At 49.9% G+C, this 18,643-nt stretch overlaps 1 protein-coding gene across 4 annotated transcripts in view; it reads right to left on the bottom strand.

Annotated features, from left to right (window-relative positions):
* Positions 1–6,993: 6,993 nt before the first annotated feature.
* Positions 6,994–18,643, bottom strand: part of Vipr2 (vasoactive intestinal peptide receptor 2) — a 73,864-nt gene continuing 62,214 nt past the window's right edge. The window contains exons 7-13 of one of the 4 annotated variants that reach the window (XM_074059753.1): positions 15,602–15,752; positions 14,817–14,877; positions 13,403–13,472; positions 12,848–12,939; positions 10,366–10,585; positions 10,254–10,295; positions 6,994–9,084 (exon numbers count right to left, since the gene is read on the bottom strand). In XM_074059753.1, coding sequence (XP_073915854.1) covers positions 8,911–9,084; positions 10,254–10,295; positions 10,366–10,585; positions 12,848–12,939; positions 13,403–13,472; positions 14,817–14,877; positions 15,602–15,752 — 810 coding nt within the window. In that variant the 3' untranslated portion in view covers positions 6,994–8,910. The remainder of the gene's footprint in view (positions 9,085–10,253; positions 10,296–10,365; positions 10,586–12,847; positions 12,940–13,402; positions 13,473–14,816; positions 14,878–15,601; positions 15,753–18,643) is intronic. The other 3 variants (XM_074059765.1, XM_074059761.1, XM_074059771.1) reach the window with 3 other exon arrangements.

Here is an 18,643-nt window from a genome sequence, read left to right as displayed (position 1 = left end):
GGATCCATTTTACAAAGCATTCAGAGCAAGGACAGGGGAGGGGCCGTCAGAGATGGGTCAAGACCAAGCAGTGCTGGGCAGGGAGAAGGCTGGCCTCACATCCCTGCCCACAGAGCCTCAAGACACCAGATCAGCACTCTGGAGATGCTGCCCCTACACCCTGTTCCCCACTGTGGGAAGGAGGGCACAAACCTTGGGCCTGTCTCTTTCAGTCTTGCTGTCAGCCAACCTACATGTGCGTGACTCCCTGGCTGCCCAGCACAGCGCAGTGCTGAGGACCGATCCTGCTGAAGTCCACAGCTCAGATTGGGTGCCTGTGTGCAGTGAGTGCTCTTGTGTGAGTACTCATGTGTGACATGTACACGCTGGTGGGGCTGGATCCAGTATGTGCAGGGACCAGTGGCCTGGGCTCACCTACCCCAGCCCTCACTCTGCAACCAGCAACCCTAGAGTGTCCATCTGTGTCTCAGAAAGAAATTTGGGTTAATCGGAACCACTGGCAAGTTGCAATCCTAGGCTGCTGCTGATTTTGCTGTGAGACCTGGGCTCACCCACCGTAGGCATCCAGAAATGGTCTGGCCTGGATGCATTGTCCCACTCCTATGGCTGCCACAAATTACACGGCTTCCGAAGCCCAAAGTGGCCACTGCCTGGTCCTTTCCAGGAGCTTGCCCACCCCTGGAACCTGCTTCTGGATGTTGAGGTGAGTTGGGAGATCTATAGTAGAAGGCAGGGAGGGCATGGCCGACCTCAGATCTGGGAGGCACAGTAAAAGGCCTTTCTGGCCTTGTTCCTATTTTTCAGAGGCTTTGTTCCACCCAGGGCATGGCAGCAAGGCCCTGGGCTCTGTTGCCCCCCCATCTCTTGGCCTGGGCTGGCCTCACCCTCACCAGCTATCTGGTCCTTTTTGTTTGAATGAAGGGTCTCACACTTGCTAGGCAGGCAGGCACTCTACCACTTGAGCTATGCCTCCAGCCCTTTTTGCTTTAATTTTTTTCTTTTGAATAGCGTCTTTCCCAGGCTGGCCTGAACCACAATCCTCCTATTTACACCTGCCATGTAGCTGAGATTGCAGGTGTGAGCCACACCAGTTTTACTGGTGAGATGAAATCTTGCTAACTTTTTGCCAGGGTGGGCCTCAAACTGGGATCTTCTCCTGTAGATGGAATTATAGATGTATTTTTCTTATCCTTCAGTTCAAACTATTTTGCAATTTTCCTTGTGATTTCTTTTTTGATCTATTTAGACATGAATTGCCTAATTTTCACAAATTTGGTTTTTAGGTTTTTTTGTTATTAATTTACAGTTTGCTCATTTATTATTTATTACAGTACTTGAGTCACACCCTTAGCCCTTTTCTCTTGAGTTTATTTTTTTAGGTAGGGTCTGGAGCCTGTTGGCTAGGGCTGGCCTCAGATACCATTTCCTATCTCTGCCTCCCGTGTAGCTGGGATTACAGGTGTGTAGCACCATACTCAGCCTTTTGGGGGTGGTACTGGGGTTTGAACTCAAGACTTCATTCTTGATAGGCAAGAGCTATACCACTTGAGCCATTTCCCCAGCCCTTTTTGACTTACTTTATTTTTCAAGTAGTCTTGTTTCTGCCTGGGGGCTGGCCTTGAACCACAATCCTTCCTATCTCTGCCTTCTGAGTAGCTGGGATTTTAGGTGCACACCCCACACCTGGCCCTTGATTTCTACTTTAATCCTAGTTTTATTTCTTACAGCCAGAGAACTTACTCTGCATGACTTTGTTCCTTTGAAATCCATGAAGACTTGCTCTGTGACCCACCACATGGGCCACCTTGGTAACTGTTGTATGTTCATTTGAAAACGTATATTTCACAGTTGTTGGGTGCTGACTAGGCCAGGCTGGCTAAAATTGGTGCTCATGTGCCATCTTGGCTGACTTTTGGGATGTACTTAATTGTTCTATGGATTGCAGAGAGAGGCCAGGATCTCCGGGTGTAACTGTGGTTTGGCCAGTCCCTCCTCAGTTCTGTCATGTTGCCTCATCTATCGTGGAGCTCCGCATATGCACACTTAGGGTTGTGTTTTCCTAATGAACTAACCCTTCATCCCTATGAAAGGGGAAGAAGGTGCTGAGCGTGGGATGGGAGTTCAAGAAGACAGGCCACATTGGAGTCGTGTGGTTTGGGTCTCTAAGCCCCTGTGTGGGATGAGTTGGGTTTGCCATTTCCCCAGTCCACTGTCAAAGTAGGTGTCCTATGTTCATTATGTTATATTCCTCACTAGGTGAGCAACTAGAATATGTAGTTTGCACTGTTCCGTGGCTAGCTTAGTGGAGTTAATTACTGCAAGGAATGTGCAGGGGTGGGAGTTCCAGACAGGTGGATGCGCTCAGGTGACTGGGTGCAGGAGGTGATGCTTGTGCTCAGGGCCAGTGCTTCTCCCACTTCTGATCTTGTTTACAAAGGTGCATCCCTGGGTATGGCTATGCAGAGTGCACGGCACCGGCAGGGGCTCACGGTAGACACTCCTTGAAGTCACCACTCCCACCAAGTAGCCTTCAGTGCCAGAATCTATTCTATATTCAAGATTACAATTTTCATTCTTTAATGACTGAACATTAGATTACATTCAATTGTTTGATATTGTTATTATAAATAACATCACAGTGACCATTCTTACACATAAATCATTGTGTATTACTCTGAATATTAAGTTAGGAAATTTCCTGGAAATAAAGTTACTGGCTTCAATGGCATGTTGACTTTAAAGTTCATAGAATAAATAAACTTGGCAGATAATATGCTATATGATGTAATAACTATTATACTGCATCATGATAATACTATGACATAATAAACCACTAAGTAAGTGCTTGTCATATTATACTGTGGTGTAATTCAAACCTCCCTGGCATAGTCACCGGATGCATGCTGCTTTTCTTTATGGAATTAATGTGTCCAGTTACAATTTTCTTTTACTTAATAGAGGAGTGCGTGCATTCCTTATTCTGTTGGCCTTTTGCAAGTTTTGGTTCAATAGGTATCAACTGCCTGAGCCTAGGACATACGGTGGCCCTGGGGACTGCACTGAAGTCCTCATGGTGCCCAACTCCAGGGAACATTCACAGGCGGCCTGAGGAAAGGTCTCTCTCAGTTATGCTGGGGACAGCAGTTGTCCCCTTGTCTGAGAGGTTATCATCAGAATACAGTCCTGACACTGAGGCCAGGAAGCCTCCATCCATGGTATGTGGTTTTGTTCAGGGTCCTCCAGAGTCTCATGGAGTAGTTTTCATTTCTGTTCATAACAGTAGGCATTGACTTTAGCAACCTAGCATGGCCAGGACAGGGCCAGGGCCATGCAGACACAGCCCAGGCAAACCGATGACTCCCGGCTCCTGGCTTTCTGACTGTCCCATGCCCGTGCTCAGTGGCTTCTGCCCCAGAAGGACTGCCAGCCAGAGTTCTTATGTACTGAACCTGAGTGGGGCCTGTTTTCTCAACTTGAAAGCTCTAAGCAGCCACAGCTGAGCAAGCAGGGCTGGTCTGGGGAATTGAGCTCCTGACCCAGAACTCTGTGATTCAGTGCTACTCTGTGGAGGTCCCATGAGGACCTGCTTTGCTGTTTGGGGTTGCGATTGTCCTACCCAGCTTTCTCTTCCTCTTCTGGGCCCTATATCCCTCCTGACAGCTTCTCTCCTGGACTCTGCAGTGACTGGAAGGTCTGCAGGCCTTGCAGGCCGAGTGACAGAACCTCAAGACTGTGGAGCAATGGATGTAGCAGATTGAGAGCTAAAATCATCATGGGTGTCTTATGCCCTTAAAGCCCTTCACTGCAGCCTCCATGGCTGAGCTAACATCCTCGTGACCATTAGGTACACCTCTTGGAATGTATCGCTAAACTTAGCAGACTTCTATCTTCCACCAGTCCTAAAGCTACGAATGTGGTAAGACGTTATCTGAATCCTCTAGGGGAGATGTCTCCTTGGTGTCCCCACCATGTATGTGGTAAATGTTCTTGTTCTGTTACTATAAAAGTTCACGTAATCCCTTCCACTGTGGAACATGTCACTCAGGGTAACCTGGATCCGTGTTCCTGGCTTCGTAGTTGGCTCAGAATAAACTGTCTCTTATTCCCTTTGAAGCAAGAGTTTGTTTTGTGTTGACACACCTTTGCTATGTCTGACCTTGGTTCCTCTCACTGACATGCCCCTTCCTTTTAAGGTTTCTCACAGTCTCAGACCTTTTTCTGATGTTTTCTGTTCAACATGGGGCAACTCAAGGATTCTGGAGTCTGACTCTGTCCCCTGGTTTCTGCACAGAGTTGTATCTTTGTGGCCAGGCTGCTCTAAGTGGCCTGTTGCCCCACCCCCACCCAGAGAAAGTGCCCTCCAGTCCTGCCCTCTGTTCCTGTGCTCCCTCCTACCTCCCCACTCAGATGCTCTCTCTCACAGGTGTTCCTTTAATAAGGCAGAGGGAAGAGGCAGTCCAAGGAACTGATGGCATGGGGAGTGCAAACCTGAAGTCTCCAGGGTCTGTAGCACTCACCAAGGTTCAGGTCTCTAGGGTGTCAGACACCTGCAGCTCTCAATGCAAAAACACTGGCCCTAGGTTCACCCCAGAACTAAAAATAGATACCCAGGCCTTTACCACATGTGGATGGAATTGGGAGAAAGACCTGCTCCTGCTGAGCAGAAGTCTGACCTCACAAGTGGCAGTTGGGGTAATAACTTACTTTATGACTTAAAAATCACAACTTCTACATATGCTACACCCATAATTCAAAGATTTCGGCCACAGTCACTTGTATTTTGAAAGGCATAGAATTTCTGCACTGTTTTTTTTAGGCTTTTACAAACAACCTTCACATGTGAGGCTATGAAAACCCTGACTCAAAAAGATGCGTAGTTCTGTTTGGTTTCCGTGTTTTGTAATTATATTTACATGGTGCTCTTCCCCTGTGTCTTCAGTACCAGGCATTGACTGGAAAAGCAGCTTTAGGGACAGTCCTGGGGTGCCGGATGTGTGTGTGGGGAAGTGTCCATACTGAGGCCCTGCCTGACAGGGTCCACGTGAAGTCTGGGAATGGCAGAGGAGAGGATGTTTTCATGAGCCAGTAGGCCACCTGCTGATGTGGCCACCTATTCCACTTTCCTTGTTAGTCATTTAGGGAACATAAAGGAAGCAGAGTCCCTTTCTTTCCATCTTCCAATGAGCACTTTTCTGTATAAAAGATGCCCTAAATCCTTTGTGAGGTCCACGTCCCCACACAGCATGCTCAGAGGTACCCACTGGTCAATGACGATGGGAAGAATTGTGTCCTCTGCTGAACTGCGATTCCTGTCCTCATTAAGTTAACCCGTGAATGGCCAGTGGGCTATGAGGCTGGGATAGCCGGAGGCCAGACACTGTCCAGTTTGGTAGGGGTTAAGCTGAGGCTCGGCTATAAACTAGAATTAAAGACAGGCTTTCTGTGAAGACAACATACTCACTGTCCCTCACAATTAGAGAAACACACATCAAAGTGAGCTGTGTCCTGGCTTTTCAGGAGGAGGTGAAAGCACCCAGGGATATGTACAGCCATGTGTGGCACCTCTCGGAGTGGTGAGAGGGTGGTCTGCTGCTACAGGCCAGGAACCATGCCCCAGATTCCACCATCCACTCTGGAAGTTTGTCATAGGTGAATATTTGGTTAATCATAAATATCTGTGAAGATGTTTAGTAGGGAATAGATAGAGTAAACTAAGCTCTGCCCATGCCGTGGAGTGTTAAGCAGCCACTGAAAGCCATGCAGATGTGAGCCTAGTGTGGCAGTACCTGCCTGGGACCCCAGCTACTGGGGAGGCTGAGGCAGCAGGATTGAGAGTTTAAGGCCAGCCTGGGCTTCATAGTGAGACCCTTTCTGAAAAAACAGAAAATGCAGTTCTGCACATTCAGACAGGAAAGATCTCTGCCATGGTCCAATTGAAAGCAGCAGACTGCTGTACAATGTGACCTACCTTCCATGAGTAAACAGAGGAAGGGAGGAACAGAGGATTGGCCTGCAGAGACAGGAAGAGCCTGGGACCAGCATCAGCTGTTTGTGATGGCTACCTCTTGGGGGAGGGGAACCTCAGCATCTCACTTCCTCTGCTCATAACATCTGAAGTTTTACAACTCAGATTTATAATCCCAATAATCTGAAAATTGCAAACACAGCCAATAGAAAAGCTGGTTTTGATGAGAAAGGAACCACTGCCACTCTCACTGATGTAGAGGGCTTCCTCAGAGTGGCCCCTGGCCACTCCAGCCCCTCTATCAGACAGGGCAAATTCAACCTGCGTGGAGTACTCTCCTCTCTTTCTGCCCACCTTGCTCTGAGGAAATTCATAAGACCTGTCCGTCTGGCTCATTTCCAAATTCAGCTTCTTGAGAATTTGATTTTTAGCAATGTGCTACATTCCTCTCAATTGTATGGTAGTTTGATTGAGCACTGAGCAGAAATAGGTTCTAATTTACCTTTAACATAAATGTAGTTAAGGGTCAGAGCACACAGACATGCATACACACATTCAAGCACACACACCCGTAGGCACACCCATGCACACACACACACATACACGCAAGCACACACCCACTGCACACATGTAGGCACATCTGTGTGCACACATCACATACACACAGGCACACCCACATGCACACACCCATGCACACATGCACTCAGGCCCGCTCTGCTGACAGGGGCTCCAGTTCAGTGGAGCTGAGGGAGGGTGTGTTCAGCCTGCAAGGCAGGGATGGTCAGGTGCTGGGTCACATCCCTTGGACTGCCACCCTCACTTCTTGGTCTTCCCATATCCACCAGAACTTGTGAGGAGGTGTCAGCTGGAGCAGTGAGAGTCTCCAGGGAGGGCAGCTGTTTCCACAGTCCTCAAAGGTGTCAAGTAGCCACAGGACCCTGCCCGTGCCTCTCCCCTGGGTATAGACACTGTGCTTCAGGGCCTCAGCACTACTGATAGCAAACTTACTAGTACTGATATGAATCAGAGTTTATTGTACTATCTACATGGCTCTTTCCCATCCCGGGGTAGAGTTTGGGGCATTCCACATACACAGCACTTAAGATTACATATTAACAAGTGCTCACCACATCTGCTACTGGTCAGTTTGTCAATACTCCGTTTCACCAGGGACAGGACCCAGTCCACTCTGTTTATGTCTGGCACGTGGTTGGCTGAGGTGACCGTGTCCCCCATGCACATTTGGATGCCTGTGTGTGACCAGCGACTTCTCCTCAGTGTCTTCTCAGGTCACAGCATGGTGTCCACACGTGGACACCTTTAGATATGGCAAAGCTTTGTTTTCACAAGACTGCTACAGTGAGTGGGAACTGGGTGGAGATGGAGCTGAATGGAGGCGGGGCTGACCCTAGGGCTTCCAGCATTCACCGCTTTCCTCTTGCTGCGCCTTGTGTCCTGCCCTTGAGCCTGTGGCCCCAGGAAGGGAGTGTTAGGTGTTCTCTAGATCCTCTGACCATACACCTACCATGCCTCCAGACAAACTGGGAGCTCATTCAGAAAAAGTCCAGAAGTGGTAATATTAGATGGGGCCATGTAGACAGACATAGGCAGGATGGAAGCCTGGTTGCTGAGCTTGAGCTGGTCTCCGCACACTTACTGCTCCACTGTCCTATGGCCTGACCATTGGTCAGCCTGTCTGATCTGGGTGTGGGACCATCACTGTTCCTGGCCCTGCCAACCTCTGGCCCTGGCACAGCCATTGAGATCATTAGTATCTGTGCTGGCACAGGAAAAAGACTTTGCAGCCTTCACTTTGGGGAGCAAATGGTGTAAAATGTGCTTGGAGCACTGGGTTCAGCAGCTGTGGCCTTTGCACTGAGCTGGGGTGCAGTCTTCAGGGTCTCTGGGTGCCACAGGTACTGTGCCCTGTCCCACCCCTATGGCCACGTCAGCAGTCTCCCCCAGATCTGCCTCTCCATGTCTGCAAACAACCAGCGTATGAAAAGCAAGGACTGCCTTTTGCAAATATTGGATAGGAGTGCTTGATACCATTTGCTATTTTGATAAAATAATTCTCCACTTAAATGGAAATAACTTTAAGATTATTTTCACTAAAAAGACAGCAGGTTTCCTGTTGCCAGACAGCTTCTCTATCTGTGTGGCTGATCACCAGGGGCCTGAAGCCTGACCAGCCAACCTGGGGCTGATGGCTTTCTGTGGCCTCCCTGGGGCCATTCGGGGAAGCTCCAGGCACTGAGAAGCAGGCAGGGGCAGTTGTGGAGCTGCCCCAGGAGGCCACTGCATTTTGACTGGAGACCCACTGAACTTCACATGTCCTCCCTTAATCATCTCATGGTCATTACCTGAGTGATCAGGGTGCGACTGTCCTGGTGATGAGGCCTGAGGGGACAGTTCCAGAGGGCAGGACTTTGGGGTTCTGGGGACCAGGACAGCATCCAGGAAGGAGGGCTGCTCTCAGTGGCTTTCCCTGGCCTGGCTTGAGGGGCAATTTCATGGAAGCCCTAACCAGGCCTCTGTGTCCAGGAGACAGAGATGATGATGGGTGGTTATGTCCAGCCCAGTTTTGGGCCTGGCTCCTATTGACAGGAGGTGACAGGGAAATTAGAAACCCTCATCCTCTTTAGAGGCAGGTGGGCCGTGAAACCTGGTTTTGATGTCCAGGAGCCACCTGACCCCTGTTCTCTTTTGCGGATACACCTATTACAAAGCTGAGCAGACATTCTAAATGCTGGAGCCTAAAAATAATTTGTGATTAAATCAAGTCGATTACAACATGGCCCTGTTCACATAGGATCAAGTTGACTGCAAGGACCTGGTAGATCGAGGTACTGACTGACCCGACAGGACACAAAACCCTGGGGTAGGAGAAAGCCAGCACACCCATGTGTCACATACTGTAGTCTGCTCAGTAATGAGGGATGCAGCTAGATGACTGAAGTCTCCGTCTGCAGAAAGGACTGGGCACGGGAGCCCCGGTGTATCTGCAGGGCGCTTTCTGAGCCATTCCGGGACATGGACCAGCTGTGCAGTCGGTAGTCACGGCTCCCAGACTGGGTGGAGTATAGGCCCCGCCACCTCCTTTTCAGCTCACACTGCACCTAGGGGTGAGAGTGTCCAGTGAGCAGTGAGCTCAGGAGGTGGGAACTCATGTGTCCCCCGCAGAGCTCAACTGGGGACCCACCAGTGGGAACGCAAGTGTCCCCTACAGAGCTTAGCTGAGGATCCACCAGTGGGAACTCAAGTGTCCCCTGCAGAGCTCAATGGGGACCCACTAGTGGGAACTCCTATGTCCCCTGCAGTGCTCAGCCAAGAACCCACCATAACTCCCTCTGCCTGCTCCAGGTGTGGAGGGTGAGTTGCCATTTCTCCACATCCTGATCAGATGGACAAAGATGAGCTTGGGGAGACAGGGAGTGGAGAAGGGCTGGGAGAGACCCAGTCAGAACAACAGGAACGTGCTCTGTCAGTCACTCCAAGATGACCAGCGTGGGTTTGGAGAAAAGGCCATGCCACCAGACCCGGCTGTGTGTTTTTGGGACTTTCTCTGGCAGCCCAATGACTATGCTCTGGCTGAAGTTTTACTCTCAGGCTGTTTGGTGAGTGAGGATTGGTCCAACTTTGTGGAAGGTGTCAGACACAGACAGATGCCAGTGGCACAGGACTGGACTGGGGAATTCATGGAGGGGATCTCGGGGCCACTGGGGAGAGGGAACCGTGTGGGGTATGTCTTGCCCCGGGCACAGTCCCCAGCCCTTGTAGGGTCCTCACAGATTTCCTTTCCCTCTGAGGACTCAGAGGGCAGAAGGTGCTGGAGGGGTTGGCTGCAGGAAAAGTCCTTCTTCACTGATTGGAGAGATGGGCCATCAGGTGGAGGGTCACATGGGGACAGTTGGTAATGTGGGATGCACAGGCCCCAGGGCCAGAGGACAGGGGGGGAAGTGAGTTATGTAGGCAGAACAAGGCTCCCTGCTTTATCTTGAGACTGGACTGGTGCATCTCCCATGAGGTCTTATCCCTTCCCACCGAGGCCTGGGACTTTTAGTCGTGGGTCAAGGAACAAGAGTTCCATGGAGGGAGGAAACCAAGGTTTTGCTGGAAGGGGAAGAAGCTGTGCCAGAGCAGAGATTTGGGGAAGTGGGCTGGGTCTTTGCTCTGTGGGGCCCAGAGGGGCAGACGTGGACAAGGAGCCTGACCCGGATGCTAAGGCTCTATTTGGGCTGCCTCCCTGACCCAGTGTCTGTGCAGGGTTCCCATGACAGGGACTTACTTCACTGTTCAGGAAGCAGTAGAGAACCGCCACGACCAGGCCCTACAAGGAGAAGGGGTGTCAGGGCTAATTGTGGTGTGGCCCTCCCTGCATGACTGCTTCCCTCACCTACCTGGAAGGAGCCGACACACAGCTCAAACAGGATCTGATACGTGGAGGAGATGCCAATGGGGAAGGCAGCAAACACCATGTAGTGGACACCAAACAGAGGGATGAGCAGCAGTGTGGACTTGGCGAGCCTCCTGGCAGAAGAAGAGGGATGTGGTGGGCGGCGCCCTGGGCTCCCACGCGTGTGGCCGAGGCAGGTTGTGGAGGCTGAAGGAGTTGTGGGCCTGGGACACGCATAGGCGGTCACTCTTCCTGAGCCCAGCAAGCCTGGGCACCCCAGCCCTCTCTGCTCAGCACTTAGGTGGAATGTGTGAGTGAGGGGAAAGCTCTCCTGGGGTGTGTTGTGGTCCCCAGGGGATTCCCTGACTTTTGTCACAAGTGTCAATAGTTGGGCACGCCTGTCTGGAACAAAGTCTAGCTTCAGATCAAAAGCAGGGCTGAGTCTGTGGCTCAGGGGCAGAGTGATTGCCTGCATGTGCAAGGCCCTGGGTTCCACCCTCAGCACTGCAAAAATCAAGTGGATGGCGACCAGGGATGGTCCCACAGCACAAAGAAGGGCCTAGCAGCTACTGACAGGTCCTAGCAGGAAATCCCGGAGGTGCTCTTGTTGATGTAGGTATCAACAAGGCTAGAGGGGACTCACTGCTAGGAACCAGACACGTCACTTAGGAGAAACACCAATTTCTTCAGCTTATTTTTGAGGCATGGGCCTCAGATCTACACTTGGGGAAGCATGCAAATTCTACCATCCTACAGCAATGCCATATCCCGTGGGGTTCACTAAAGGCAGAATTCCCCCTCTTGGATGATTTGCGTACACCCCAGAAGTCTGCTCCGCTGTTGAACACCTGGGCAGAACAGGCTCCTCTCAACAAGCAGCTACTTACTATAATAGAATAGGCATCTGTATGATCCAGTGGGGACAGTGTGGTCCACAGTGGTCATGAGCAAGACCCACAGGCACCTCCACCAGCAGGCTGTCACTGGCAACTGCCCTCCCATTGTGAGTGTGCACTTTAACTAACTCAACCCAGGCTCCTCTGCACCAGCCCCTCACCAGGGCAGGTGGGCACTGTGTATTTAACTGGTGTTAGAGGGAACCTTCCAGGTCCTGCCACTGGCATGGCCCACTGTGGGGAAGAGCTATGGGTGAGGCGGGCCTCCAGCCCTTCTTGGCTATGACCCTTCCATCACCCTGGAAAAGCACAGATTTCATTACCCCACGTAATTTTGTTTCCAAAATGAAAGCATCCATCTTAAGACCTACTTAACTAACACTCTCCAGGAACCCAGAGAAAAGGTCAGCACAGACACTAAACAAGATTTGCAGAAAATCCAAATTCAATTGAAGGGCAACCAAGAACGACTTCATTCTGCCTTCTTTGTCTGCAGGCGTGAGGCCAGGGGCCACAGGCTTCTCCCTGTAGACACCGTGGGGGTGTCTCCTGCCTCATCACCCACAGCCTGACAGGGCATCTCCAGTGTGAGCTGCACAGAGAAACTTCTCCCTCAGATTTTTGCACCTTGTGACTCAGTCGGACTTAATTGTCTACCAAACCCTTTCAGGATTCTTCTGTGCCAGGCACTGAATGTCTTTAAAGTCCTAACTCAATGGGCCTCAAATCTTACTGACAAACCATTTCACAGGTGAGGAGACTGAGATTGCATGGACAACTTCCTTTAGCCCCACTGGGCTAAGACCCAGTGCTGCTGGCTCAGTGTCCACATGCATCCTGTTTTCTGAGGAGCAGGAAAGGGGGTCCAGTTGGGCAGCTCCTTCAAGGTTGGTGATTTGCTATGTCACTTAGGTGACATAGCTCTTTGCTGGTATAGCCCTGAGTCTGAGGCTCCTTCCAAGATGGATCAAATATGTCAACAAAGCAAATACCTTGAGGCAAAGATCCTGTTTATTTTGTACTTGAGTGGGGATTTTACTTTTTTCTTTGTGAATTATGGGAGGCAGTTTATGAAATCTTCAGGTTTTTTCATGATTTCTCAGATCATGAGAAATTGGCTGGTGACTTCTCCAACATCAGCCCTGCTCCTCCACCACTGAGAGGAATGGAGCTCTGCACCTGATCTGCCAGCCAGCACTTACTTGTTACTAAGATAGGCCTGGTACCAGGTGCTGGACAAGCAGCCCAGGCCATAGGCTCTGACAGGGAAGACAGAATTAACATGAAGTAATATGACATGTGGTCAAGGGGAAAAAGCAGGCTGCGACCTAGGAATGTGACCATACACCTAAGCATCTCATTCACTAAGGGAACTCCTCCCACCCCCGCAAGAAACAAGAGAGAAGGCACCTGACTTCAGCAATGGCCATGGTAATGCTGCCTTTTGGCCTTTGAGCGCCAGGCCATCAGACCTGGGTATTGTCATGGCTGCTGCAGTACCTTGGGGACCTTCCTTAAGTCGGTGCTGGGCTTTGGTCCCTACACATCTTTCTGTGTGTGCTGGCCACTGCTGGATAAGGAGATACTCACTTGTATTGTGACTGGTCATTGCCACCAACATCTGGGGATGTTAGCTTCTGCAGTAAAATCCTGATAATGCTGACAAAGAGGACAAAGTTTACCTGCAGGGAAAGGGATGACACTCGAGTGTCTGAACTCACATGGCAAGGGGTGTGTGGGCATCTTCTGAGCTCATCCCACCTGTGGGGCTCTGGCATCACCGATTACAAGACCCAGAACCAGCACTGGGTCAGCCCGTCATGTGGCAGTGAACCCTATTTTTGCTGCTGAAACCACCACCAAGAGAGGCTACTGTGGCTTGAGCAATTGGGGATATGAAAGGGACAAATGTAAGTCCCCCTGCCCTAGCATCCCTCTGACCTCCACCCTCGGCCTTCTTCTTTACCTCGGGCTCTACTGGAGGCATAGATCATGGTGGGGGTTTTTTATTTCCCCAGGCTTGGGTGTAGCCCTTCTATAGTGAGGCTGAGTGGAGCCAGCCATTTGTACTCAGGGAAGGACGGCAGCCACTGGGCCAAGATGTGCAACAGCAGAGCAGGCCCGTCTCAACAAGCAGCCACTTACTATTATAGAAATGAGAATGGGCATCCGTATGACCCACCAGGGGACGCTGTGGTCATTTGTGTCCCAGCAACTGTTGGAGAGACAGAAACTGTGTCACACCAACTCCATCCACAAACCAGGTGCCTGGGCAGAAGTGTGCACCTGTGTGCTGACCTCTTACATGGACTTGTGGAACAAACCTGTCCCCTGCACAGGCCTCACACTCCATCCATTTGTTCATCTCACCCTGGTCTAAATACCATGGCCCTGCATGTAGAAGCATCTGTCCCCAGCAAGTCAATAGGACAGGTTGCAAATGGGGAGGGGACTGTGTGTGGCCAAGGGCTAACCCTTGCAGGTCAGTGAGGCCTAGGCTTATCAGCCTTGTTCCACAAGACATAAGGAAGAAGGAACTTTTTCTCCTGAAAGCTCATCTCCTCCAATATTTTATGTATGTACTATAAATGAAGGTTTAAAAATTGCCTTCAGAAGAGCTGAGCTGAATGCAGCTGGGATGTTCCACACAGCAATAATTTCATTCTTGGTTTTCAGCATAAGTGTTGTCTGTAGCAAGAAGTTGCTTGTAGGTGGCCTCCAAAGTACTCCCACCTCCATGACCACAGCCCTGCAGTAGACACTGGCTGTCCATCAAGAGAAGAGTCTACATCCTCGTCCTGTAATCTAATTGGGTCTGAGCTTGAGCTTGCATCCACTTGCCCCAACATGCCGGGCGGGAGAAGCCTTCCAGCTGATGCCACCTCAGCTGCCAGCCCCATAGCATGGAGATGGCTCTGAGCAAGCCCAGCTGAGGAGAAACCTGACAGGGTCCCCCAAGTTGTCTGTATGCAAAGTCACACACTCAATAAGTTGACTGCCTTAGGCTGCCCACCTTGGGGAGGTCTGCCTCTCAGTGGACTACACCCAAGGCCCTTTACAATGCATACTGTGGCTGGGGAAGGCGGCATGGGGCGTGTGCTTAAGATCAGGGTCTGACTCTCTGTGGTCAGAGCTGGAGCTTTGGGTCTCTAGCTCAAAAAGGCCTTGAGAGAGAAGAGTTGGTCATGGAGGTCACCAGCTAGCCATTCAGTCTGATCTCAAAGCTTTGGTGTAGCACATGCTGGCCCCTGCTGGCTCTCTTCTATGGATACTGCAGTGCCACATAGACATGCCCCATCTCTGTCTGCTTTATCCCAATCTTAGCTACACTGAGGGTGTGGCTTGATTCCCATCTCTCATGGGAATCAAATACAAATACATCAACCCCTAAGGAGTCCTCCCCATAAATGTCCACATCTTCTTAGGGGTGCTAAGTGCTGCCTATCACTGTCTTGATGGCTGTGATGCTCCTGTCCTTCCCCAGTCAAGCTTTCTAGTTTCCACTCAGCCTGCTCTGCTGGCCACGTGTTACAGGATGCCGTGTGGGTATAGCACTCACCCTGTGTCTTCTAGAGAGAGCCGGGCAGCCGTCCATGCACCTATGCAGATGGTGGGGATGCCTGCAGAGAGATACCTCATTAGACCAGCTGGTGCTCCTCAATGAGGAGTAGCACACAAACTTGGCCTTGGGAGCCAGAACTGCCAAGGAATGAGTGCCTGGCCAAGGACCACATGCATGCTCTTGTATGAAGTCTTTATAAATATGTACAAGTTTGCCCTCACACCCTATCAGGCAGTGAAGACAGTTAAATGTGTCTGAAAGCTGAGACTCTGGTCAGACCTGAAACTAGTCTAGTAGAGAGTGTGACCAAACACAGGGAGACCAACATATGAGAAGAGGGACACTACTGCCTTAGTGACACCCGATGGGCCTGTGGGTTGGCCCCTCTTGGCAACGTGACATCTAACTCTGGGTCTTTTCTGCTCTGGGCAGAGCCAGGTTCCTGCTAGTGTCCTGTTATCTGCTCCTTCTCTGGTCCCTCTCCTATTGATTGCCCACTGTTAGTGTGAGCTGGCTAGGAAGGGAGAGGAATATACCATTTGGCTATTTGTTAGTAGCTCAGTTTGAATTTGGGGGACAAAGGGCCAGGAACAGAGATCTAAATCATTTTAAATCAGATCCCTGGTTACCAGAAACAGTTAGATGTTGCCTGTAGGAGCCCCAAGTCACCTAGCACTACCCTGAGGTATACCCTCAGGCCAGCAGTGTCCTGAGCTGAAGTCTGTGCACACAGGTCAGGTGGGACAGGAATTGGGTATGGGGTGCATATGGGCAGCTCTTACCCCATCCGATGAGGAGGTAAGCCAGGAAGCATCTGCTGGGGGGTAAGACGGCTACCAGGAGAGTGTGCAGGTACAGTCCCTCTACGAGGAGCCAGTAGAAGTTCGCCATGATGCAGTACTGGAAGAACACCAGGGTGAGCTTGCAGCCGACCTGGAACCACAGACAAGAAAATTCTCTCCTGGGTAAAAATAGTTGTGGTAGGCGAGCTGCTCTGTGTGTTTGGATAAGGAATAAAGGACAGCCAGGGTGCCGTCTCTAGATGACTGTGATTAATACAGTGGCCCTGGTGTCGGCCAAGAATGTGTGTTATATTGCAGTGAGGCACTTTGTATACACGATACCCGGGTCCATCTGCTCAGAGCTTCTGAACTCCTCAAAGAGAAACACAGGCAGGGAGGCGAATGTAAACACCCTCTTGAGAACAGGGTGCTGGTTCCTGGGGAGCCAGCTGCTGGCCGCCCTCCTAGGCACCAGGCTTACAACCTCCACCTTCCTGCCCTGTCATCCCTGGCTCCCCCAATGTGTCCTTCTGTCTGTCCTTCCTCCACTGTCCACTCAAGGCTCTTGCCTTCCCCAAGATATGCAGTGGAGGAGGGGTAGTAGGGTTCTGGCTGGTGGAAGAGCCAGGTGAGATGTTAAGTGTGCACCGAGGGACCTGCTCAGGATGTGCCTGGACACTTGGCTGCTATCGGTGGCCTGACGCTGGTGGGGGATTGGATTCTGCCCAGTGCATCTGTAGCTACTCTGTCCCCACCTCTGAATGAAGAATGAGTGTGCGCCCATGTTTATTGCGGCACTATTCACAATAGCCAAGTTATGGAAACAGCCAAGATGCCCCACCACTGACGAATGGATTAAGAAAATGTGGTATCTATACACAATGGAATTTTATGCAGCCATGAAGAAGAACAAAATGTTATTATTCGCTGGTAAATGGATGGAATTGGAGAACATCATTCTGAGTGAGGTTAGCCTGGCCCAAAAGACCAAAAATCGTATGTTCTCCCTCATATGTGGACATTAGATCAAGGGCAAACACAACAATGGGATTGGACTATGAGCACATGATAAAAGCGAGAGCACACAAGGAAGGGGTAAGGATAGGTAAGACACCTAAAAAATTAGCTAGCATTTGTTGCCCTTAATGCAGAGAAACTAAAGCAGATACCTTAAAAGCAACTGAGGCCAATAGGAAAAGGGGACCAGGAACTAGAGAAAAGGTGAGATCAAAAAGAATTAACCTAGAAGGTAACACTCACGCACAGGAAATCAATGTGAGTCAACTCCCTGTATAGCTATCCTTATCTCAACCAGCAAAACCCCTTGTTCCTTCCTATTATTGCTTATACTCTCTCTACAACAAAATTAGAGATAAGGGCAAAATAGTTTCTGCTGGGTAGCGAAGTGGGGGGGAGAGGGAGGGGGCGGAGTGGGTGGTAAGGGAGGGGGTGGGGGCAGGGGGGAGAAATGACCCAAGCCTTGTATGCATATATGAATAATAAAAGAAAAAAAAAAAGAATGAGTGTGCGCCAAGGCCTGAGGCACAGAGGTCATGTCCCTTATAGCACTTCAGGTGATGAGAGGTTTGGGAAGAGGAAACAATGAGCCAAAACTAAGTTCTTAGACTTAAAAAAATATTTTTTGACGATCTTGTAAGTTCCTCAGTTGTAGAAGAGTGTTTTTAATTTTGGTAAATTAATTAGAGTTGAAAAATAAAGGGAACAGAAAAATCTGGCAAATGAACTCTCTTCCCCAGGAGCTCTGAAAGGGTTTTCTCTGGGAAAAATGACAGATTACACGTAGTCAGCCCATTTCAGTCTCTTGGATCTTTTATACAGCCAAGCACACCAGGTGTTTCACTTCATGAGCAAACATGAAACTGCTGCTTCAATCACTGCATGTGTGTACAGTTTCCCAACAAAGAATAACATTCCAACTCCGTTATTTTCGTTTCTTCATCTATGCAGACACATATCCATAGATACAGAAAATAGGCAGGAATACATACATGTGGAAATACTTGTGTGTACGGGTAGGTGCACTGCAATTGGAACGGATGTACTCATGCACATAGTGGGTGTATATTCCTACGCACATGTTGGTGGACACGCATTTGTTTCTGTAGATGGGATGGATAAACTTACACATACAAATACACGAGTAGATACACTTACGGGAAACATGGTGGTCTTTTGAGCTGGTCTCCAGGGCCATGAGGATCTTGACCCTGGCAGCCTGCTGAGCCTACTACACCTGTGCCCTCCTCTCCAGCACTCACCCCCACTGGGCTTGTTTCCCTTTTCTCTGAAGTGGGGCAAGATGCAGGCAGAGTAATCCTCATTTGTAGGAACAGCCCAGTACCAGGCACTTCTTACTGTTCCTCTTCACCACCAGTGTTGGATCCCGGAAAGTTCCAACCTGGGGATTAGGACAGAGCCTGTGCATCCAAGGAGAGATGCTACACAACCCAATCTGAAAACAGGAAAACTAATGTATACAAATTTGTGACTTGCTACCACTCATCAGAATAGTGGGTGAAATAAATTAAAAAATCTTTGGAAGGGGGATTCTGGGAGTTGAAATCCCACCTGAAGGTATCTTGCTTTCTTTTGACTTTGATAAGAGACTCCCTACTGCAAAACATAAAACTAGTAAATTAACAATGAATTAAAGACATAAGTGAACAAATTTAAAGAAAAATCTCTCTTAATACAAGTGCATCAGAGACCTGCTGGTGCTGGTGTGAGGCCAATGACCCTTGCTGGTTGTTTCAGCCTTTTTGAAGGCAATTGAGCAATACTTTTAGTACAGCTTAAAAATACAGCCACCCCTTGCAAGGGACCAAATGCTCTGCCCCCAAATTTATGTGTCAACTCCTAACCCCAGGTGATGGTATTAGGAGGGCTTTTCTGGGTGATGAGGTCAGGAGGGTAGAACCTGCTGAAGGATTGAAGCCAAGGGAAAGGCTCCCATGCATTCCCATCAGGTGAGGATGAAGTGAGAGGCCAGCCCCCCTAGGGTCCAAAGAGCCCTCACAAGAT

This window comes from Castor canadensis, chromosome 2, assembly GCF_047511655.1.
Source record: "Castor canadensis chromosome 2, mCasCan1.hap1v2, whole genome shotgun sequence".
In the NCBI taxonomy this organism is placed as follows: Eukaryota; Metazoa; Chordata; class Mammalia; order Rodentia; family Castoridae; genus Castor; species Castor canadensis.
This window is presented reverse-complemented; position numbering and strand designations above follow the sequence as displayed.